This window comes from Hesperophylax consimilis, chromosome 13, assembly GCF_061612785.1.
Source record: "Hesperophylax consimilis isolate HC1 chromosome 13, BYU_Hcon_1.0, whole genome shotgun sequence".
NCBI lineage: Eukaryota > Metazoa > Arthropoda > Insecta > Trichoptera > Limnephilidae > Hesperophylax > Hesperophylax consimilis.
The window spans coordinates 1,572,164-1,598,869 of record NC_142848.1 but is presented as its reverse complement, the minus strand read 5'-3'; the positions used below and the strand labels follow the sequence as shown (position 1 = coordinate 1,598,869).

At 33.6% G+C, this 26,706-nt stretch overlaps 1 protein-coding gene across 2 annotated transcripts in view; it reads right to left on the bottom strand.

Annotated features, from left to right (window-relative positions):
* Positions 1–6,327: 6,327 nt before the first annotated feature.
* The window catches only part of LOC149418279 (neurotrimin-like), a 183,798-nt gene continuing 163,419 nt past the window's right edge, over positions 6,328–26,706 (bottom strand). The window contains exons 7-8 of one of the 2 annotated variants that reach the window (XM_089638440.1): positions 19,949–20,135; positions 6,328–8,197 (exon numbers count right to left, since the gene is read on the bottom strand). In XM_089638440.1, coding sequence (XP_089494566.1) covers positions 8,097–8,197; positions 19,949–20,135 — 288 coding nt within the window. In that variant the 3' untranslated portion in view covers positions 6,328–8,096. The remainder of the gene's footprint in view (positions 8,198–19,948; positions 20,136–26,706) is intronic. The other variant, XM_089638441.1, reaches the window with a different exon arrangement.

The window sequence follows — 26,706 nt, the reverse complement described above, 5'->3', positions numbered from 1 at the left end:
AATAATAATTAAAAATGCCATTACAAAGTGATAAGCTTCCAGAAGAAATCTTCTTATTAAACGCTTGTTAATCGTAAGTAGTCAAATATTGTGAGCTGCATTTTTAAATATTCGCGCCATTCATTTGGTTCGTTTTTAAAGCGCCAGAGGTGCGCTCTGTCGGCCATCTATAGCTGTGCGTATCGGCCATTGAAGGAACGCGTGATTTTTTTATAAACGTCAAACATAATCACGTAACTGTGGATTATTTTCAGTAATGTAATTAATCAATAGATTATGAACTTTCTAAAACATATTTTCTTCGATATTATCCAAAAATTATATGAGCAGAAACGATGCTTTTGAAGAAATCTCGTATTATTATGAGGCGATCCTATTTTATTATGAAATCGTGTCTTAATTTTCAAGTTAGCTCAATTTACCCGAAACAGACAATTTTAATTTGACCAATCAGAGGGCCTACATCGTCCAGACGCTAGGACATTAATACTATCAGATTAATCCTCGGAGCAGGTGATTGAGTTTGCAAAATTTGGGAAGTATGTTTACGAGAGATAGGAAGGCTGGTAGAGAAATTGAAAGAAGGACACACTCTTTTAATGGAGGAATGGACGCAGTTGGCGCTGGCAAAAATATCCAAAGAAACGAAGCCAGCAGCCAAAATGGAGTGCTGGTACCTACCCTAATGCATGGTACTGGTAGCGGAAGGATGAAAGTAAAATAAATAGTGAAGAAATGAGATACCTGAGGCGAGCGTGTTGTAAAACCATGTGTGATCGTATGAGAAATGAGGATATCCGCAAGGGATGCAAGGCTGATGTAAGCGTAATGAGCAAAATTAAGAAATCGACAATCAGATGGTTCGGGCAAGTAGAGCGAATGAACGAAAAAAGGATTATAAGGGAATGTATGACGCAAATATGAATGGTGGTCAATTTTATGTTAAGTATAATAATACAAATTAAAAATAAGTTGAATGAAAACAAAATAATATAAAAATAAAATAAAATAATTTATACATCTAAAACAAGTATGAAGTATAAAGGAATTAAAAATAATGCAAAATATCTGCATAAGTTTAAGATATATGAATATAAAAAATAGGTGTGGAAAACAGAAAAATTTAAAATAATATTAAAAGTATAATCAAAGAAAATACGTATTATTAAATTAAAAATAATACAAGGAGCATGTATCGAAAAAAAGAAAAAATACAAGTACATTTGTGTAATTAAAATAGAATTAAAAGTGTAGTAAAAATACAAGTACATTAAGTACAAGTGTATTTCTAAAAAAAGAATACAAATACAATATAAAATCAAAGAAAGTACTATTTGGTAAGAAAGTAGGGATAAGTTATATCTTGATGAGCGATTTGCATGTGCGTGTTATGGTAACATAGGTGTATAGATATATATCGGCAATTTTTGTGTAAATCCACGTTTGAGCTACGGCTAAGGATATGTACACAAATGTGGAATTATTGTCACAATATTTTTCGTAATAAATACTAGAGTATAAGAAACATATCAGTGGTGGTAAATATTTTTATTTTAATGATGAATATGAAAAAGAAATATATTGTTTAGTAATATACAAGTTATTTAAATTATTTACTGGTGATATAGGTTCATATGTTCCTTAAAGAAATTTCGCCCCTTTTCAGATATCCATTTATGCACACCGGTTGCAAAGTGAGTAAGTGTTTTTGATGTCGTTTTTTAACGTGTTGAATATTTTAGGTGCGATGTTTGAGTATTGCCTTTGTGAAAAAGTGGTTTTTGTTACAGGAATTATGCATTTTCCGTGCTTTGAGTAGCGTGTATGTATGTCCGTTTGTGTAGAGTTTATCAATCCATTTTTCCGGATATGGATAAGAGCTATCTTGATACTAAAATTCTTTTGTAGTTATTCAGAAAGTACTTATTGACAACATTTTAAAACAACAATGTACATTTCAAAATATTTTCAAACGTTAATAATCTTTTTTTTGTATTTCTTTGCATTCACAATGTAACAATTTCTAGACATTTTTTGTTTTTAATGAGTTTTCATTATTCACAATGTACATTTGTTACGTATAATTTTTTTTATAAAATTAGCGACCGGTTTCGACACGTCCGTGTCATTAACTAGCTATTTTAAAACTTAGTTAATGACACGTACGACGTGTCGAAACCGGTCGCTAATTTTATAAAAAAAATTATACGTAACAAATGTACATTGTGAATAATAAAAACTCATTAAAAACAAAAAATGTTAATAATCTTATTATTATCCGTTAAGAAAAAAATCCTGTAAACCTTCGGGATCGCTGGCCACGCTTAAAACGATTTTTTTTTAAGAAAGACAAACATTCCCGGGTTACGAATAGCCTGACTATATTTGAAAATCTCCTACTACCACCACAGTAAGCGGAAAATGTTGCTTTTGTTATGATGGAGAATTTAGCCAGCCGAAGAATTGAACAAACTACGGCTGGGTGGGACTGAAACGCGATGTCAACTCAGCCACCGACCGGTCAAGATTATTCTTAAGATAAAATGTTTTGATTCTCCTTAAATTACTTTAAAAAGCAAATATTTGCAATCGAGTTGATGGAAAATATTGCCTTTAACATTAAAATTACGTAAAATGAAAATTTGCCTTCGTTGTATGGGATACCAGCCATTTACAAAGATTTCTGTCCAAGACATTTTGTTATGTAGGTATTTCTGAAACTGTAGGGGAGATAGGAAGGACGTTATTACAATTTAATCTATGCGTATTAGTTAGGCAACGGGTCTTTTTTTCGGAGTTTGGCGGAACTCTGGCAGTAAATAAAATAAAAATACGGTTTCTAGGCAAGTTTTTTGTTATTAAATTAAATCACAACATAACAAAATTTCATGGATGTAAATTGTTGTAAATGGCTTTCATCTCATACAACGAACGAAATTTTTCATTTTACGTAATTTTAATATAAAATGTTTTTTCCATTACCCCACAGGCAAATAGTTGTCTTTTATAGTAATAAGGTGAATCAAAAGGTTTCACTTCTATTTGATTTTCACTTTTTATTTTCGGTAATGAATGAATGCAAATCTTGAAATCAGAAATTAATGAACTCCCTGAAAACCAATCGATCTGAAACTCAACAGATACACTCGTTGTCAATGACAATATCAACTTTTAGTGGCAATCACGTATACTCTAGTCCCTGGAAAGGAAGGTACGATTCTCAGTCAGACCAATGTATATATATCCTCTGACTGAGTATTACAACTACGTAAAATGAAAATTTTCGTTCATAGCATGAGATGACAGCCATTTAGAATATTTTCTATCCATGGGGGGGGGGGTGATTATTCATGAATTATCGCCGCTAAAGTTTCGTCGCATGAGCGTGGAACACGGTGTATATAATTACGATGTTAAGAATTACAACAATAATACATTTTGCTCAAATGTTTGAATAACCACGATAAGATGTTTATGTTAGAATTGAGACATTATCATTCAGTTCTTTGTTTTAGCCTGCTTCAAAGATAATCTCCCTGAGACCTTCAAAATGTATCAATCCTTTCCATTTTTTCAGTTTTTTCTCAGAATATAGACTTAAAAGTGTGTTTAGCCTCGGATTTGTTGTACCCTATGTTTATTTAGGAGCAAACTCAAGCTCTTGTATAAGCGAAATAATGTTTACGGTCTAGTTCGAGAAAAGGTGTTTGAAGGTGAGTGTGTACTCTGGGATGTGAAGCCAAGAAACATGTTGCACGAGCGAGAGAGATATACCTTTAGGTATGTTATTTAAACTTCTATCTTTATTTACTTTGTGAATGATCTTGGATCTAGGTTATGGGTGGTACAAAGCAGTTCTGTTTTTATGTTGCGTGGAAATAAGAGTATATTTACCACAGAATAACTAATATTCAACCCTTCATTTAAGGCATCCTTACATTTTACTGTCATTTTGCATTACAAAATAAAAACATCTAAAATGTTGCTATGGGTGAGCTATCTAACATCAATCCCCTTTCCAATCTACTTAACATAAATAATATCAAAATGACTTCTGGCTTATTTAGAGAGAATATATCATCTGGCCATGTTCAATAACATTGACAATGGCCAGATGATATTGAACATAGCCAGATGAAATTGAATATGGCCTGATGATATTAAACACGGCCTGACATTATTGAATACGGCCTGATGTTATTGATCACAGCCAGATGATATTGAACATGGCCTGATGATGTTGAACATGGCCTGATGTTATTGAACATGGCCTGATGTTATTGAACATGGTCTGATGAAGCAATTATTCGTTAAGAAATTGAACAAAAATAGTTTTTTATATACATTTTCCCGGATTGCGCAAGAAAAAACAAGAACACAATTATTATTATTAGTACTTTCGGGTATGTACATCGTTGTAAATAGTAACAGTTTTATTAAAGATGACAAAATAGGTACATAGTACGTACATAGATGGATGACGAGGTCAGTAAAAGTGTAGCGGTGCACATTTTTTATGAATATCGCACAAGAGTATACTAATACTACATAGCCAGTGTTATCCCCAATTTGGGGTATGTTTTGAGGCTGAAGGCAGTTGGGAGGGGAAGGAGATAGGGGCGAGGAAGGTGAGGAAGTACCTTGCTATTCAGATCTGATCACCAAATACGGCTAAAGCCATTTTGCTACGGCAGATCAGGGCACTGTGAGGTAGGTAATAAAAGATATGGTACATAGATGGAATCAATTTGCACAGTGAACAGTTTTATTTCCGGTGACGGAAACTTGGACGCCAAATTATGCCAGTGAAGACAAAGTATGCTGAACTGTGTGGTAGAGTCTGAGAATTATCATCAGGGATGGGAACTGTTTTCTACATAAATAAGAGCTTTGGAATCACAATAAACAAAATAGGCGTGGATTGATATTAAAGATTGTATTAATTATTGTACATGGGTTGAAACAAATACCTATGGACCAATTCTTCACCTGAGCTATCTATCTAGAACCTAAAAACACTCGACGCGACGATTCGAGTTCCTGGAAACGGGATGGAGACTCCACGGGCCTGAGGAGCCCTCCATCTCCCTACTCATGGCATCAGCGTCTGGTCTGGTAGCTCCTCCTTCCCTCTGGCTGGAGTGCGAGTGGATGCAGACCACCTGGTCCCTTGTCATGAGGTCAGTGGAATTCTACAAATAAACGGACACGGAGATACGGTAGTGCGATGGGTCCTTTATCTAGCCGCTGTGCAGCTCGAACCTAGTCGGATCACTCTTATATCCAGCTGATACAAATATTACATGGACGGTATCACCGCCCGCCATTATAACAGGAATTCCGAACTTGAATTTTCCCGATATCATAATAAAATTAGCTCAGTCGCACTACGACCGGCTGTAAACTTAACGATCACATATTAATGTTAAATAGCACACCGATCCGTTACAATTTATTAATAAATAATCCACATTTTGGTGACAAGTCGGTAACGTGCCGTGGCCTGTCGGCGCGTTCCCAAGAAGTGACCCGAACAACCAATAATCCTCTGTAGTTCAAATTTTAAACTACTCCCGGAGAAAAGGTGAAACTGTTGATAGCCAGTCAATTATAATGAAATTAATGCAATTTACCCGGGGTAACACGAAACATTATTAACTTTAGTTAGGAAAAAAAATATTTTAAAAGAAAAGTAATTATTTTCATAATAATTTAAAGCAACGTTTTAATTCTGAATGGTAGTCCTACACCATGGCAGTACTTTGGCACTCCGGGATTTGAACCCGCGATATTTGATTACTACTAGAGAGTTTTACACCTTGACCATGGAAGCCGTGCACAAGCACTATTTGGCAAAATCTTTGAGGAGCTGCACCAAAGTTGACTAACTCAAGCTAAGGTCTGCTAATATGCTGATTCATTTATTATGCATGCCTATCACCTGGATAGAGGAACTTGCCTAGACCAAGACCAGAACAAGGACTCGTCAGTTGGATTTATGACTCTGAGTTGCACACTGGTATCCTTATTGTACTGAAACTATTAAATAAAAATGCAATAGTAATCAAGATTTCCTTTAATTTTAAATTCTGCTTAAAAGTATTTTACAAAAAGAAACTTATTCAAATAAATATATTTACACAATCAACAAAATATTTCACAAAATAAATTTTCAATACACAGATACAGAGTAAAACTTTTTGCTATTTTATTAACGATTGAAAAAAAATTCGTTGTTTGGAAAGGTAGAAATTTGATGAATTTTCTCTAATTATAGAAAGATGATTTACGTCATTTTTTTTGTGGAAAACTATAAATCCTATAACAATGACACGTGTCTCTAACAGATGTAAATAAATAATATTTAAAATATTTTGTAAATAGGTACTTACCTTCCTTAATATCTATGGATTTTACAAGTTTCAATTTGTTAGACACATATGAATACAATTTACCATGTATCTACACTTTAAGTTGCTTTAAACATAAAAATCTATAATTGTTATTTCACACATAGTTCATATTTTATTCCTTACATACATTATGAAACACAGATTTGTAATAATATTTTATTTACACTTAAATACACTTTTGAATTACCACTGTACTTGGAATCAGAGAGATTAAACCTTTTTTTTCAAGAGTTCTAAATAAACGTACCTAGATATCTTTACGTTGAAAATAAGAAGTAAGTACTACGTCTCTTATCAAAGTGGTTTTTACAACTTGACTTATATATTAAATTTTTTACATTGATATAAACTACATTAAAAAGTAAGTAAGCTTTCAAACATTACTATAATATTTATATACAAGATACAAGATATAATATATAAGTTCGCAAACTTTGAAAGAATATACATCAGAAAAAGCTTTTTAGAATTAAAAAGTATTATTTAACAATCATTTTAAAACATAGAAACGATTTGAATTTTTTACGGCCAAAAGTATTATAGTGATTTATTTTGCGGTATTGGGCTATCTCCTTTGGCCAACGTTTCTAAGCTAAATAGTTATTGGTATCCGATGATTGACGGCTACACCAAAACTTAACGCATAAAACCATGTTAAATTATAATGTATTACCAGCTAACACTGTATCACATCTATATGCAGAAGCACACACTTCACCACTATCTTTAAACACATCTGCTCTGATGATAAACACTGTTTTGCCATTCGAAACGTTAGCCAAAGAAGGATATCACGGCATAAAACCTCAAAAACAAATAATTATAATGTTAGAATATAGAGCTATACGAATGATAATTACTATTTATAAAATAAAAATTAGCAATTTTACAAAATTTTATTATAATTATGACTTATACTTAAAAAAAAAATATTGTTTGAATTAACGTAAGGTTATCTCGTCTATATTACCTACGTAACATGTCCCAAATATTAAATCTAAAAAAGTAAATAAAACAAAATCAAGTATATCAAATTTGAAAAAAAATAAGATCAAACTTTAGAAAATCTGGATTCAAACATTTAGGTTGTTCACAACAGAAGATAGTAGCTACAAACAATGTTCTATAAAATCTTTTTAATTTTATTAACAACTATGTACCTGTGTTGTGTTGTATTAAAGTATTTGATTACAGTTCAAAATTTTTAATAGGTTCTGTGTTAACATTAATTAAAACAAATCTAAAAACGAGGAAAGTTGGCGAAGGCTTATGTTCTTTCTCACCGAAGTAAACAAAAATGTACTGGGAGGGTTAAATATTTCTTTTGTGTCTTAATTGAGCCTATTTAGCGGTATTTTTTATTTTGCAGTGCTATTTAAAAGAATTTGATATTTAATAGAAAATAATATTTTCAAATAAAGTTAACTCATTCAGTACGCTATTCTCGTCTACGTTTTCTCAGTTTGTAAATAGATGACTTTACCGCCGGATCTGCTAAAGATACGTAAAAACTTCTCTCAATATTTCATCCTAATATTTCTTATACTTTAATTGTAAAATTTTTAATATTTACACTTTAACCGATACATTTTTCTTCTTTTAACATCCGCTTATTCGAATGAATGGACTAAAGATATGACGTTCTATGTTTTGGGCCTAGAAATGTGAAGTTGTACTGTGATACTAGCAGCCCAACGCAGCAACGGAGATACTGATCAGTAGCAGTATAATGGGGTACATTGTCTTCATTTGGCTGCCGTGTTGCATGGCTGCTGGGTGTTCACCTGCAAAATAGAAAAAAAACTTGTTAATTGCAAAGTAGAAAAAATCCGGAAAGTATGTTTCCTTGGAAATTAATTTGTAAGAGCACCGTAAAATGGGGTAACCTTAATTAATTTTCAACATTGAAACCAAATAACTTTATTATATTACCACGTTTTTCGGGACTGTAAAAGTGAAATTAAAACGAGGATCACATACTATCGAAGCTTATACACGCATTTAATAAAGTAATATTTAAAACATAATGCAGAATTAATATATTTTTTTAAATAACTTAATGAGTGGAAACCTCAAATTGGAACATTTAATTAATGAAGCAATTAACAATCATTAAATATTACGATTTGAGGTTTTATTCATTAAGTTATTCCAAAAAATAAAAATACCAAAAAATACACAGACTTGCTGCAAAGTCAATGGATGTCGCAGATTAAAATAAAAAATAGATTTATTTATCCCAGACACTACCTAAACTTGCAATCATAAATAAAGATAGCGTTGGTAGTTCTTATTTGAAGTATGATATAGTTAAAAATGACCAAAGAAAATAGGGTCGGATTAGCACAGTGATAGAGTAGCGTCCCGGCAAGTACTGGGTTCAATTCCTAGATGCGGCCGTATCTTTTTCTGGTTTTTCTGTTCGTCAATATTATCTTCAATGATTGAATATATATTAGTATAATCTTGGATTGCGAATTACTTTATTTGAGAGCGCTTCGCAAGACGAGCAATTTAAATAAAATAATTTTCACTTCATATGTAAATTCATAGCAAGGGTTGAAGCAGTGCGAAAACTTTTAAAAGTGGTGTAAATTTCCATTATTTCTTGCCGTAGACTCGGAAATAATGAATTAACCTTTCGTACCTTTCTCCACTGTCCAAATAACTTGTTAACGCATTTCAGGACTTTTTTGGTGCCAGTCTAAATGATTTTTGTCGGTCCTTACAATTTTTTTGTTGTTGATATAATATGTCTTAATCATGGACTTCAAAACTTTGTCCAGGCTTTTAACTTGAATATTCTCTGTAACGACCTTTTTTGTCTTTGTTTTAGTCACATTTTATTATGTTCGTTTTGTTATTTTTCTGCAAATCTTATTGGTGTCGCGAAGCTGCGACTCCACTATATTTTTTAGAGGTGGTGTGATATGCCACACGCCCAAAGGACCAGTCCCAAACTACTCCGAATGATAGGTATGAGACGATATATGCATCCGACAAACCCGATGGACAGTGCAATAATCAAAGGTATAAATCTGGGCTTCTGGAGCACAAGATAAGCCCAGATTGGAATGCAGGAAAGATGGACTCACCCGTTGATGACTATCACACGTCTCCAGGAGTTTTGGTTGATTTCACTTCACAAAATATATGTATATACGCCCTGTCTGATATTAATTATCACTCCGAACTCTGATAAGCAACTGACACCACTTGTCTGATTTTACATGTGTTGCAACAATATTTTTAATATGGTGACATTTTGGGATGGGTAAGAGGGTAGGTAGGACATTTGCAGGATTTGGTATTGACATTACACTTGTCCTTTAAGCCTGTGGATGCATACCTAACAATCCCATATATATTGCGCGAACATTCTCCCGGCGTTGAAAGTACCTTCCGAAATTTTAAGTACTTTCAAATAAAGTAAAAAGTTAAATGTAAAACGAAAGATGAAATATAAATATTCTTATCAATACGCTTTTAATATTGCAAAGTTAAAACGAAAATTTATAAAATAATGAAATAAAGAAATAATAATTATTGTGTAGGCAAAGGACACAATTTTACGACTGGTCGTTTAAAGTTCCCGGAAGGGGTCCTTACGCGTGCGACACGAACCACTCCGTCTTTACCAGGGAACACCTCCTCAACAACGCCCACCGGACAATAAAGTGGAGGCGCATCCTCTTGATGCACCAATACTATGGTACCTACTAAAATGTTATTCGCGGGACTATTCCATTTTTTTCTCATCTGCAGAGAGTGAAGATACTCTATATGCCACTTCTTCCAATAAGATTGAACGAGGTGGTCCAAAAGCTCTTTCCTTTTCAGTAGACTAATGCGTTCATTAGTCAAATCATAAGCAGGTAGATGCTGAATCGGGGTAGACATCAGAAAATGAGCCGGAGTAAGAGCTTCTGGATAATGAGAACTGCTTAATAAACATAATGGCCGTGAATTAAGTACAGCCTCTATTTGTGTCAGAACTGTGAGAAGCTCTTCATAACATAAAAGTTGAGTACCACAACCCTATACAGATGCGATTTAATGCATTTAATATTTGACTCCCATAATCCTCCAAAGTGAGGAGCGCGGGGTGGAATCGTCTTCCATTCAATTCTCCGATTGTTAAATTCATTGCGAAGAACTTCTTTAGTTGAATTTGCTTCTAAAAAATTATATAAGTCATCCAGACAATTCTTTGCGCCTATGAAATTTGTCGCATTGTCACTGTACATACACGAAACCGGTCCGCGTCTGGATAGAAAACGCTTAAATGCGTTTAAAAAATTGTCCGTGTTTAGATCTGATACCACTTCCATATGTATAGCCTTCGTTGTTAAACAAATAAATAGACATATATATGCCTTTTGACTTTTTACCCCACGACGCCTAGAAAGGGTTATATTTATTGGTCCGGCAAAATCTACACCCGTATGTGTAAATGCCTTTGCTTCCTGAACTCTAGCTGTAGGTAAATCTGCCATTAGCGGTATAATATTAGAAGGTGCAGTTTTAAAACAGAAATAACAAGCATGTACTCTTTTGCGTATTAGATTTCTCCCCGATAAGATCCAATAACGCTGTCTAATTATTGACATAAGGAGATGTGCACCAGTATGACAATTCACACGATGGTGAAAGTCTATAATTATATCGACAATATGATCCTGTCTTGGCAGAAGTACTGGATGTTTGTTTTCAAAAGGTATATTCGCGTTTGTTAATCTACCACCTATACGTAACAAGCCATTATGATCTAAGAACGGGTTTAGTTTTCGGATTGAAGGTGAGCATAATTTATCCCTCTGTATTAATTGTATATCGGCACTAAAATACCTATTCTGTAAAGCTTTTAATACATTCATTTCAGCAATGTTTAATTCCGTGGAACTTATAACTGTTGAGCGTGATAACTTTCGCATAAATCGTAAAATATATACCACAAGTCTCAGCAGTTTTGGCCATGAGGAAATTTTTAAAGCGAGATTATATATCGGAGAATTTTCCTCTATTGACGTTATCGTAAATGTATGCGATTTTTTCAATTCCAAAGTATTCTCCTCCTCTCGTGAGGGGGGAAATCTTTCGACAGGCCACTCGGATACTGGGTTCACAGCCCAGGGCGGACCGTGCCACCAAACAGAATGATCGACCAGCTGAGCAGGCAGTAGTCCTCGTGATAAACAATCACTAGGATTGGTAACGCCATCTATGTGATAAAAATGTTTCGCGGGTAAATTTTCCTGAATTTCACTAACTCGATTAGCTACAAAAGTTTGCCACCGGTGCGGGGACGAGTGAATCCAAGAAAGTGCTATTTTTGAATCTGAAAAAGCAAATATATCGTTTATCGAAACGCGATTTCTATAAGTATCTATAATAGATCTAACGAGTCTAGATAAAATAAGCACAGCGCATAATTCCAATCGAGCGAGCGACACTGTTTTCAGAGGGGCCACCTTGGATTTAGAACATATCAAATTCATTGTAGTGTTGCCACCCTTATCCGTGACATGAAGATATATTACACAACCGTATGCTTTCATACTCGCATCTGCGAAGGCGATAATATTTATCGTGCAGTCCTCCTTTACTCCCAAATCTCGAGGTAAATTTAAATTAGAAATCATCGGTAATTCTTCCTTGAATTTGACATATCTAATACAATACTTTGGGGTAGTTCCTCGTCCCATCCTACTTTCTCTAACCACAGCTCTTGTAAAAGTAATTTGGCATATAAAATTACCGGAGCAACCAAACCTAATACATCGAATAAACGAGCTATTGTGGAAAGAATTGATCTTTTACATATAGTTTTTTCCTCCGTCGGACATATCATAAATCGAAAACAATCAGATATCGGATCCCATTTTAATCCTAAAATGCTACATTTATCCGAAAAATCCATTGTCGCGCGGTGCGACTCTGGTAATTGGGCCAGTAAATGAGGAGAATTACTCGACCATTTGACTAATTCAAATCCTCTACACTTGAACATCGCCATTAAATCTGTAGCCAAAGTGATGCCTTCACTTATAGTATTTACAGAATATACAAAATCGTCCATATATAAATCATTAATTGCAACTTCCGCCGCTTTCGGATAACAATTTCTTTCATCGCTCGCTAGCTGCCGTATAGTTCGCATTGCTAGAAATGGTGAACAGTTCAAACCAAACGCGAGTGAATTAAATTGATAAACTCCAATTTGTTCATAAACTACTAACAGATATTCAGAAACTACTTCATTATAACTGCAATGCAATTCTGGCGAAGTATTAAATTTCCGTTCTAAATATTCATATCGACGCTGCGCGACACGGCGCGAATCACCTAAATTATTAGGATCTATCTTAAACGGTAAAGATACAATATACCTTCCCGATTCATCCCGTTGGACTGACTCGAGGTACATTTTCTCACATTCTGCATCTTCAGCACTCATCAACGACTTAATAGGCATGTCTTCCATCGTCCAAAACTTGGATAACGCATTATATAAATCTACATTGGTTATGGGGCCGAACGTCCACGAAACCTCCGGCGTACACGTAGGTATTTCACCCATTACAATATACCCGAATACTGTCTGTATAGCCGGTGGTGCATTCGTATTATATTTAGATAAAACCTTATTCCCCAGCAGAATATATGGAAATAACTGTGCACCTAATAAGATATCAACATCGGATGGAACGTTCCAGGATTCATCCGCTAAGTTTAAACCCACTAAATGCTCACATGACTTTGTGTCAACATGTTGTGTAGGAAGCTTATCAGTTATTTTATTGACAACTAATAGACTAATTTTATAAGTATCTTCTGAAACGCGGGATTTAATTTTTAACGCAACGTGTCCCAATATTGGTGTCTCTACTGAACCAACACTTTTAACTACTGAATTATTTAAAGGAATTATTTTAAGATTTAATTCATTACAAGTGTTTAAACTGATTAAATTTTGTTGCGAGGCGCAATCAATTAAACACCTTACGGTTACTTGATTATTTTTATTGTCATAAGCAAATAACTGCGCGGTTGACAGTAGTACATTCGTAGCTATATTACCCGCAGAAAAATTATTATAATGTTTATTATTACGCGCTATTAATGTAATGGCTTCGTTTTTCGATTGACTTTCAGTATTCACCGTGCTCTCAAAATGCAGAGTGGTGTGATGTCGTTTTTTACAAATTCTACAATCCGATTTAGATGGACATTTCACAGTTTTATGTTTATCGCTTAAGCAGTTTACACATAAATTATTTAATTTCACAAACTGAAAGCGAGCATTTGGTCTTAATTCGTTAAACTGTTCACATTTAAACAATTCAACATGATCAGAATGATTACATTTCCGACACCTGTTACGATTATTATTACTTGACTTCGGTTCGACCACAGCGAATGAATGCGTAACTTTGTTTTTATTATTAACAACTTTATTATCATTTTGCCCAGGTCGTTCTAGGATTTTAACATGCGATCGAATGTATTCTATTAAATCGGTATATGTAGGTATAGCTTTCTCCCGTATAGACATTTCGAAATTTTGCACCAACTGTATATCTAATTTTTTCAGTGCAACATGTAATATTATAAAATCGGTTAGGTCATCAATACCTAATTCCTGGAGTGCAGCTATGGAAGACGCAAACCGTTCAATAAAATTATTTAACTCAATTGGGTTACTAGGTGCCAATAATTTTAAATTCAAAATATTGTTCAGATAAAAGGTACCTAGCACGCGTTTGTCCTGATATTTCTTTTCGAGAGCTTCCCAAATTAAAAAATAATTTTGTTCGTTCGGAAGTATTCCCGCAAAAACTGATAACGCCTTTCCTTGGAGTTTCCCTATCAGATATTGCATCTTTTGCGACGTATTCAAATTTTGATTTGAGTGAATGTTTAATTTAAAAGCTTCATAAAATATCGACCAATTCTCTTGATTACCATCGAACGATGGCATCTCGATCGGTGGGAGCTTAATTAATGGTGAATTATTTAATTTCTGTCGATCACGTGATGAATCTTGCTTTGCTATAATGCTTTCGCGTATAGAAACTACAAAACAGTACTTATTTTCGAATTTACTCCATAAATCGAAATTCATATTGTAATTTGAATCCTTTTTCAACTGAAGTGTATGAAATTCATCACAAAATGTGTTAAATTGTGCATAATATGTAGCTATATTAACCGTTTGTTTAACAAAATCCTCCGAACTTCTCGTCTCCCTGTCCGCAATACTTTTCGCTTTCTCGTATAATTCATTAACACGATTATGCATCAAATTAATCTTCGATTCTAGTAACTTGATTTTTATATCCTGAGTATTATCGCTAGTCGCCATGATTAATTGTATGTAGGAATTTAAACACAACAATAATTACAAATGCAACCTAGTACATACAAATTAACAAAGTATAAAGAGGAAATAATATTTATTTATAACTTTAAATATGTTAATTTTAAATACCCCGTTGGTAATCCGGCTCGAAAGAACCAAAAATGGTGTCGCGAAGCTGCGACTCCACTATATTTTTTAGAGGTGGTGTGATATGCCATACGCCCAAAGGACCAGTCCCAAACTACTCCGAATGATAGGTATGAGACGATATATGCATCCGACAAACCCGATGGACAGTGCAATAATCAAAGGTATAAATCTGGGCTTCTGGAGCACAAGATAAGCCCAGATTGGAATGCAGGAAAGATGGACTCACCCGTTGATGACTATCACACGTCTCCAGGAGTTTTGGTTGATTTCACTTCACAAAATATATGTATATACGCCCTGTCTGATATTAATTATCACTCCGAACTCTGATAAGCAACTGACACCACTTGTCTGATTTTACATGTGTTGCAACAATATTTTTAATATGGTGACATTTTGGGATGGGTAAGAGGGTAGGTAGGACATTTGCAGGATTTGGTATTGACATTACACTTGTCCTTTAAGCCTGTGGATGCATACCTAACAATCCCATATATATTGCGCGAACACTTATTTTTCTCTTGGTATAAAAAATGAATTCATTCATGTTGTTTCCTTGTTGAAGGTTAAATAAAATAAAATTATAACTGGAGGGAAACGTAATATTTCAGCACGGTAAATAATATTTTTCTACGTTCGATGTTAAAGGTAATCAAAGGAAACAATCGAAAAGATGAAGCTTTATTTATTCTATTTGATTTTATAAATAACAACCTTCCAAGAAATAATCTTGCGAGGGAGGGAATGATTGATCAAATAGATTGATTTTCATTTGTGGGCTACAAATGAAAATCAATACGTACACCATTTTTAGCAATTTTTCAATGCTGAATTGTGGTATTTCACTAGGGTGATACTGAGAGTATCTAGGCACTCTGGAAATTTTGATAACTGTTTTTTAATTTTCAGACAATGTTCTCAAGACGATAAAAGTTCACACAAAAATCGCTATTGAACATTTAGAGATACTAGTTAATTTATTGTGATAATTACAAAGAAATAAAATTACTTACTAATACCAAAAGCAAACAAAACAATATTCCAAAAAGGACCATACTACATGGCCATTAAAGTATATAACAACCTTCCACATAACATTAAACAAATACAAGATACACACAAATTCAAAACGTTACTAAACACTTTCCTTGTTAATAAATGTCACTACACGTTGAGTGAATACCTCACGTAAATGAAACACCTATTTTTATTGGTATATATATTTGTATTTTTTTATTTTTTCATTGGTATATTGTTATTATTTTATCTGTATAAACATTGTAATTAAATAAATGTGGTTAGCTGGAAGAAATGGGGTCTACCCATAAGCTATACCTTTTGTAATTTTAATTTTACAATAAATAATTTTTGATTTGATTTGATTTGATTTGAATATATGTGTTCAAAATGATAAAATGCTATTCATTTGAATATTTATTAATCAATTTATAGTTAAAAAGTAATAATATTATTTCTGAGGGCTTAAATGTATTTCTATAACAAACAAAATATATTTATGCAACTAGCAGCAATACGTTTTTTACGTAATTGGTAATTTACATTATTTCTTTGGAATGGTCGACCGCTTTGCTTGCCGTTAACTACATATTTGAACTAATAAAAATTCTTGTGAATAATACTGTTTTTATAAATTATCAGTAAAAAAATAAATTTAAATGTAAATCTTAGTATTTTTAAAAGCGATTTACAAAAAAGGTGACTTCGCGAAACTGTATAAGTTAGTGTTAGAACTTGCTGCTGGGATAAGCCCTTTGCAACGCACTAGAAGCACCAGTCCCAAAACGATCTCAACTGATATTATATTAAATGGGACATTTAATTTCTACACATCCGCTTAACTCGATGGAGAGTATTCCTCAATATTATAAATCTGGGCTTCTGGAAAATAAGATAAGGCTTAATAATAAACTTTAATTCTTTACAAGCCATTAAACTATTATACGTATCTCTAGTAAGAAGTCTAATTGAATATAACTCAGTAGTTTGGTCTCCATCTTACAAAATTCACATCAAAAACATTAAGCGAATGCAAAAAAAAATCTACGTTTTATAAATTTTAAATTAAATATCCCTGTCGAAGACTTAAAATACAATTTCTTATTAAATACTCTAAAAATACATACATTGGAAGATAGACGAAACATAAACGATTTAACGTTTTTATTCAAAATACTTAACTCTAAATTCGCCTGTTGTGAACTCCTGCAACTTATAAACATACATACACCCACAGTAACAACACGACAAAATACAATATTCTACAGCAGCACACATAAGCGTAACTACATTGCCCACTCTCCAATACAACGACTTCACACCATGGGAAATCATTACTTAGGTGATGTTGACATATTCAATACCAACTTGGCAAGTTTTGTGGATCATTTAAAACATTTATTTCAACAATACCTACTCCTAAACACATCATTTAAACCTACAAATAGCTGTAATTTTCTGTTTTTATTTCTTGTGTTTGTATGACTTGTTGCATAGCTTTTATCAAATGTAATTTTATCATTATTTTTTATGTTTCAAAGTATCTGTCAAATTAAAATTATATTACAAACCATGTAAAAGCCCTCTGAGCGTTAAATAAATAAAAATAATAAAAAAGGATTAGAATTTAAGAGAAAAAGGACTCACCCGTCGCAGTCGGAGTCACAACGTATGTCAGCTTCAAGATGTTTGACTAGTAAGATGAATATAAAGTATACTCAATTTATGAAATTACATTCTGCAGTCCCGTTTATATCACACATCAATCCTTCCAGTCCGAGATATTAATTTACACTGTAAGTTTGAGATGCAGGTTTAGACATCATTTTCTTCTTCTTGCAACAATTATTCCGGTCATTGTGACATTTTCGGATGGATGCATTGGATAGTTAGGACAATTGCAGGATTTAATTGCAGGAAGCTTCCTATCCAAGTCTTTGAGAATACATCCTACATATTCCCATAATATATACTGCGCGAACAAATGAGAAGTAGAAGCTAACGCGTCTGATCTTTCTGCTATGGAAATATTTTAAAAAAGTGTCGAAATAACCGAAAAGGTCGTAATTGAGGAATAAAATCCTAAAAGTTACATTGTTTTAAAACAGCGCTGGATGTTAAAGGGTTAAGTGGGTATTGTAACGCTTTACGAGGATATAAAAGCGTTTCCGATTCCGCATTCTTATGTTTTCCAAACTCACTTACGGATAAAGGCTAAAGGTTTTCACCAAGAAAGCTCATTAAAACTTCGCCTACATACTTATCATAGGCTAACCTCGCTTTACTGGGGCAGAAGGACTATAAGGGCTATAAAGATTGACTTCAATTACAAATAAAATTGGCAGCGTTTCAAATTCTTACGTAAGCGAAAACGGCATATTTAGAAACATTTTTATTGAGTCTCGATTTCCGGCTGGTGAAAAATAAAACTATTTTGGTGTTCCGGGAGAAAATCTATTACTTTAACATTTTTCAATACTTTAGAATTTTAATTCCATTTATAATTGTTTATTAATTCTTAGGTCCAAAAATTTAGTTTCTTTTTTCAATTTATAGATAAATCTTATATGAATATAGTTAGAAGAAATTTAACCTTGAGACTCTTACCCCGTTAATACATTAAATTAACTCAATACACTTAACCATGTTCAGACATTTTTACCAGCATGAACATATTATAACATACAACACCAAAAAAATTCCGTGTAAAATTAACAAACGATGTACCCCAATGCGTGAAAGTCGTCTAGCTTACCATATTGGAAGATACTCTCAGTATCGCCCTGGTGTAAGACAACCATAAAGAATTGAAACGTTGCTAGAAATAGCTTTAGCCGTGTTTGGTGACCAGATGTGAATAGCCAGGTACTACCCCACTTTTTTAGCCAGGTAGTATCTCACTGGATCCTTGCGGTTGCGATCAGTTGGGAATCTTATGCGGCATGCACATACAAAAATAATAATCGTTCTCCTGGTAGAAAGGAGTGATAGTTCTAGATTAGACATTAAAGTTTTGTAACATATATCAGACACAACTTGTCACTCACATTGAACATCTAATGGTATTTATATATTTGTGAACCTTAACGCCAACCGAGCCACGAATTACGGGAAAGGAACGAAGCAACTGCAAGGGAGTTTCGCGCCCTTTGCGGTTGCTTTGTTCCTTTCCCATATGTTGAGGTTCAGTTCGCCAGTTCGGCTCGCGTATGTATACGTAGAATAAGAAACTTCCTTTGTTCATTCTCCATGCAGTGTAAGTTACGAGTTGTATAAATAGGTGACGATATAGATGATGCATATTCTAGCTACAATCTCACAAGGGAACAGTAAAGTAGTTTCATTCACTCAACGTTATGAAAAGTCCTTGTGTTGGGTATTACGAAACCTAGAACTTGTATGGCCTTATTGGAAATTAAGTGGAAAAGTAAGTTTACTGTCAAAAAAACTCCAAGGTCTTGGATGAATGTTAGAAATAAAATTGGGTTATTGTTAATTGAATACGATGTAGATATTGGATTCCGTGAACGGTATAAACACATGTGGAAACATATTTTTACGTTTGGGTATAATTTAATATTTCACACCAACCAGCAAGTCTATATTTAAGTCAATCTATATTTTTCTGAAGGATAAGTGCATAATTTAAACATTTTATTATCTTGAAAGCTTTAGGTCATTTGAAAATAAAATGAATTTGACATTATTGAAACAAAAATAGAGATCATTTATAAATATAACGAAGATAAGTGGGCACAAATGAGTGCCGTGAGGCATTCTCGATGTTCCTTTAAAATTACACAAAACTTCATTATTAAATTTTACCTTTAGTTTGCAGCTACAGAGGTCACTGTTAAGCCATTTAAGATATTTTTGTAAAAGTATTTTTATATAAAAAAAAGTTTTTCAATTATTTTGAAACATTGAAAGATTTGCATGGATCAAAAAAAACAATCACTTGTAAATAAAAACGGATATTAAAAAAAGTAAATAAGTATAATTATACCATAAGCGGAAGATTTACCGTTGAGCACGTGGACCACCACCGTGCGCGGATTGGCGTTGGACGGACTGCACGTGTACTTGCCCGAGTCGGGGCCGCGCGCGCGCTGGATCAGCAGGTAGGAGGTGGTGATGTCACCCTTCTCCGTGATGACGCTCACACCACCGCGGGGCGAGTCGTAGTTTATCTCCTGGGGAAGACACATATGTATATTTAGAGCTGAGAATTGAAGATAGCCAAGTGGTTTGCATATTCACATATGGATCAGAAGGTGATGTCATCACCTTTCTCCGTGATGATATTTTAGTCATCAGTCGTAGGTTATCTCCTGGAGAAGACACAAATGTACATTAAGAGCTGAGAATTACAAATAGCTAAATGGTCTACATCTTAACATCTCTTAGTTTTTTTTTAACATAAGATGGTAAAATTGCCTTTCTCCGTGTTGACATTCCGTTCATTAGTCGTAGTTTATCTCCTGAGGAAGACAAACGTGCATAATAATTTAGTGTGCCATATGCAGATGGCTAAATGGTCTACAACTCTACACCCTGAACTGGATCAGGAGGCAGGAGGTGATGAAAACATAATATGGTCCTAACATGTATTAGTAGGTGAACAAAATGTAATATATCCACACACTACAGATCAAGTTTATTTTTATTAACAAATGGTTGCTTACTATTGTTTTCAATCAATATTTGTAGTGCCGCCCTTTTGGAATAATAACTAATTTTCATGTATAACTTTTTTTAATACTATAATATCATCTATTTGCCAAATATTTTTTTGGTGGTATTTTACCAAACTGACATCGGAATTGAAACAAGTTAATACCGTTTATTTAAAAATTAATGTTGTGTTGATTTCACTGAAACAAAAAATTCACAAAACTTTCAGCATTGTTGGCACAATCCATCACAACTGAAACAAGTTCACTTTATAAAAAACATTGCTACACATTCCACAGTTGTTTGGAAAATAAAAAATACTGTAAAGCCTATGAAAACTTGTAATGCAGCTACTAAACATATAAACAGTGAGCTGTTTGATATCATATTCATATCAACATGAAAGGTGTTGAAAGGCTACAATTGTTATTCGTTAATTATTCTTTAATTACAATTTAAATTGGAGCAGTCGATATCGAAACACCATATTGATGCCCCTTTTTCAGTTTGTGCGTGGCCTTTTCCAATCATAAATTTATTATTATTGAGTTAAAATCACGATGAATCCGTTCATAGCGTCATCTAGCGGCCTCAAAGTAGTTCCGATCCAGTGTCAATCGGTTTCCGGTTTGGCTGCGCCTACATCCAGTTCCGGTTAGAAGCTGCGGTACATGTAAAACGGGCTGCCTAATCACCAGGCGCCAGTCTACTTTATATGCACTAAATATCCGCATACTCAGTCTCGTATCAGTATCATATTCACAGTTCATTTCCTCGCCAACAGTGGAGAGCATATGAGCGAGTTATGTTCACTACATTTGTCCCATTGTGCGGGATTTTAACGTTATAATGCATGCTGAAATTTGGAGTGTCTACTTTCATAACAGAGGCATGTTTTATAAATTACAGTAACCATACTTTAGGGCTATCTCCTGTGATCATATGCAAGGTGATAATGTTACGTGCTTAAGCAGTATAAAAAATGTTAGAATGCAAAGTACAATAATTCTCCAGATATTGTGTATTTGCACGAAGCGAATTTTTTGAATTAATGTGTAATGAAGGGGCATAAACGATAATGCTTTTTTTACAAAATGAGTTGGTAAAAAGTCATGAAAACTTATGTTTATTAATTCGTTTACGTCCGTCGGGTTTAGACGTAAACAAGTATAAATAAATTATATTACATAGTGCATTCAAATTAACATAATAATATTTTTATAGCATATCAAGGATAGAATATAAAAATCACATCACTACACAAATACAAAAAAGAAGAAAGAAAAATAAAATTATATAAATAACAAAAATCAACTTAGAAGAAAAAAATAATTATAAGTTAAATGTTTACGTAAAAAGTAAGTAACAGAATATATAATTTAATACTGTTAGAGAAACAAAATGTTAGAAATTTCTGATTTAAATTTTAGCATGGAATTATTGAAAATATAAAGGTAACTGAATTTTTTTCCAAGCCAATGTAGTTCCCAAAATACTTGGTTAAGTGGATGAATAGAGAACAACTTAGGAAGTCTCACGTTATGATTTGGCACGTCATTAGTTTGGTTAAGCCAGGTGAATTAATTAAACCATTAACTAATTTTAATAAAAATAAAAAATCGTTCATGGTTCTTCTGCAAGATAAGTTTTTTAAATCAAGTAATTACATTAAATTAACATAATTTATTTGGTCGATGGATACGGATAATTTGAAATTGATGAACCTTAAAAAATTATGTTGAACTCTAACAATTTATTTTGATGTGCTTTATAGTATGAAGACAAGATCGAATTTTTTTCTTAATTACTTCTTACTTAAAATCCTAAAAGAAGAAAGTGACATAAAATCATTTACAGTTCTTAAAATAAATCCCAAAAATTTCATAGCCCTATTTGTAACTTCATGTTGTTATCATTCTTGAAAAGAAGCCTTAAAATTATTTTAGTAATCGTTCCTTTTTATGTTGAGCGCCTACGCAGAATTTGACACTGATTAAAATATTGTCAATTATATTTGAACTTGAGTTTCATGCGAAAAACAAAAAAAGTTTTATGATCTTAAAATATTTCAAAACTTTTTCTTCTCTCTACTATAGAAATTTTAGAATTTATTATAATTTTACATCAGTGTGACTTTATTGGCGGGGCAATTATTTTTTGATTTAACTCAATCTTACGATAGTGAACGTTTCAATGAACTTATTTTTTTTTCGAGAATGTCCTAGACAAGATGTCATTTAAAATTCATTGTTTGGTGGAGTAGAAAATAAGTAATTTTAAAATTAAGTTGCCTGTTGTATTTTATTTATTTATTAACGGACCCATTTCAACTACAACACATGATATATTACACGAAGTTAAAAGAAGGTAAAATGTCACAATATTGGATAATAAACAAATAAAGCTATGACAAAAATAGGGCACAAAAACAATAAAGGATAATGTCAATTATAAGACAGAAATTAAGACAGGAATAATTAATAATTAAGACAGGAACAAGTTTTTGATGATAAAGATGGAGATCCCGAAAGAATTCAAGGTAAGCGAAGTGAGTAAGAGTAAGAAAGGGATGTTTTAGGCATGTAGAGCAGATGGATGAAGAAAGTAGTTAAGGAGAATTCTCATTCGCGAATGAGACGCCCGAAGAATACGTTGAACCAGTTACTTGAGCAGGGTCACGTCAAGAGACAGAATAACAGAAGGGTATGTATGAGACCATGTAAGAATGTGAAGAAGCAAGGAGTGTTTGCCAAGACCAAGTTGTTTGGCAGCAGTCCTTTCTGCATACCCCGGCGTGATGGTTAGTTAATTACTTGAGCAGGGTCACATCAAGAGACAGAATAACAGAAGGGTATGTATGAGACCATGTAAGAATGTGAGGAAGCAAGGAGTGTTTGCCAAGACCAAGTTGTTTGGCAGCAGTCCTTTCTGCATACCCCGGCGTGATGGTTAGTTAATTACTTGAGCAGGGTCACATCAAGAGACAGAATAACAGAAGGGTATGTATGATACCATGTAAGAATGTGAGGAAGCAAGGAGTGTTTGCCAAGACCAAGTTGTTTGGCAGCAGTCCTTTCTGCATACCCCGGCGTGATGGTTAGTTAATTACTTGAGCAGGGTCACGTCAAGAGACAGAATAACAGAAGGGTATGTATGAGACCATGTAAGAATGTGAGGAAGCAAGGAGTGTTTGCCAAGACCAAGTTGTTTGGCAGCAGTCCTTTCTGCATACCCCGGCGTGATGGTTAGTTAATTAATTAGAAAATGAGGTTCAATCTTGACGATGTAGAATTTCTGCTTTTCGCCGATGACATCAAATTATAAAAAATAATATCTAATATAAGGGATTGCCTAATCTTACAGTCAAACATAGGAAAATTACATAATTGGTGTATAGCTAACAACTTATTCCTCAATATTGATAAATGTAAGACATTAACATTTTGTTGAACAAAGACCCCACTATTATTCACATAAACAATAGCAAGCGAATTCTTAGAAAAAGTCAACGAAATTCGGGACCTTGGAGTTAAGTTTGATACTCAATTAAATTTTGTAAATAACATTCAACAAATAACTAACAAAGGTATAAAGACACTGGGATTTATAATGAGAACCATCAAAGACTTGGATTCGTTGGAGGTTATAAAAATCGTGTATCTGTCGCTAGTACGCAGCTTGTTAGAATACAATTCAATAGTGTGGTCCCCGTACTACCAGATTCATATAAAAAATATTGAACGTGTGCAGTAAAAATTTTTACGTAGTATTAACTTCAAATTACACATACCTATTCAACACATAAACTATACATTCTTACTAAATACACTTAAAATACATTCCCTAGAAAACAGAAGAAAAATAAATGACCTAACTTTTTTATTTAAGATTATTAACTCCAAACTAGACTGCTGAGAACTCCTGCAACTCATAGATTTTAGAGTACCTACTCGAACAACTAGGCAAAATATATTATTCTGCAACAATAACTTTGGTACCAACTTTCACATACATGCACCTATTTCTCGCTTTCACACACTTGGAAACAAATTCACCTCAAATATCGACATATTTAATATAAGTTTGCCTGTGTTCAAGAGATACCTGAATGACATTTTTATGTAACATATTTAAAGAGCGATTGCGTATATTTGTTGTTTTCTTGTAGATATGTTGATAGATAAGCTTAAAAAAAATTGTTATTTTCGTGTTGATGTTTTAAAAACAAAACCTTCTGTTGTCACTGTATTATGCAGTAAATTGTGTAAAATATTTATGTATAATGTAAAAGCCCATCAGGGCGTTTAAATTAATAAATAAATAAAATATGGCCCTGGTGAATGACTTAGCCATGTTTCCTTGAAATGACAAGTTCTTAATAACCATGTAAATACTTCTCCATATTCCTGTTCACCACGTTCTTGAAAAAGTGGGTATGGCATTGACCCAATAGCTCCACGCAGTAGGGACTCATAAAATGTGACCAGATTATGCTCCTTGGGTGCTGGGAGAATAAGCCGTGATAATATCATTAATCTTTCTCCCAACAAACTCTGATATGTTCAGATGATTGAACCGGTGCAACTACCAAAGCCGCATGCCTTAACACCCCAAATCTCAAGACAGCGCCCCCTCGCAAAGCCTCGGGCCAAAACACAAGCACTTTATCCTTAAAGCTTCCCCCTTGATCCGCCTTTCGCTAGGGATTGATCGAGGCTGTATACGCCTACCTTATTGAATTTGAAGCACTTCATAATAACTTAACATCAAGTATTATTCTCTGTCTACGGGATTTGACACTATTTGAAAAGTCACAACACGCGTTTCATATGTCATTGTACAAATGAGCCTTATTTATCTTGATTCGTTTATTTCATATCAACACATTCATATGGAAGGCACTTTGTGAAAACTACACTAATTGATGCAACGTCGGCCCACTTGGTCGGGAATAAGGCTTTGGACTATCAATGGAACCTATATGTGCGCGTGTTCCAGAGTGGAAGAAACTTTCAGTATCGCCCTTTCAGCAGAGCCGAATAGCCAGTACTTCCCCACCTTTCTCTTTCCCCAACCTCCTTCCTCTTCGCAATACCTGCAGCTTCACCACATATCCCAATTGGGGATGCCATAATCTCACTGGCTCTTGAGTGGTATTCACTTAAAAACATATTATATCCAACGACTTCCTTTTTGTATTGGCCTGTGATACAAGCTGAAGCCAGTACAGGTTACACGAGCAAGCTCAAAATCAAATTACAGTGAAATTCCGAGCACTATCAAGGCAAGCATTTGACATGAGCTGCGGCTCTACAGTGATGTGATGAAACAGGCCTAGAACTAATATTGCAAGTTTGTAACTACCAAATTAGGTCTGATAAACTATATTGATTACAAAGTTGTATATTTCTCAAATGAAATATATTTGCATTGTTTTTATACTTTGTGCAGTGGGAACACGTATGAAAAGCTCTGCAAAACGTTGCACATGAATATGAACATGCGACTTTTCAACGCTTGAGTAAATATGTATAAAAAATTCAATACTTTTTAAAAGGATTTAAAAAGTTGTAAATAATTCAGATCCGCATATGAATGAAAAGTAATGGTAGCACTTTGATGTGTCTAATAAAATAACCAGTTTCCGTTCGCGAATTTGTCCGTGTTTTGTTCCGAGTTTTATTATCCGTACATTGGCGATACTATTTATTACTGAATTACTTTCTTCTATGAACACATATTATAGATAGGTGAGCGTTTCCTAATAATGTATACAACTAACAAGCGTATATTTATAATTATTGCTTTCTGTTGAAATATCAATGAGTAAAATAAGTGTAAAATGACATATTAACCATGTTATAGACGCTTTGGCTTCAGAAATCTATGTCCAACGTTTTCTAAAAAAGTATGTTAGTATATTGTTCTGTTTATTTTAGTTTTTAGAGGAACAATCAATACGGCATAGAATAATATTATCTATAGTGAAAGTCATCACTATGTTATCATTATATCAACATTTTATCTTCATTCTAGCAAAACCAATCGCTTTGGGTAATTCCGTCGAAAACAGATACTTTAATAATTTTA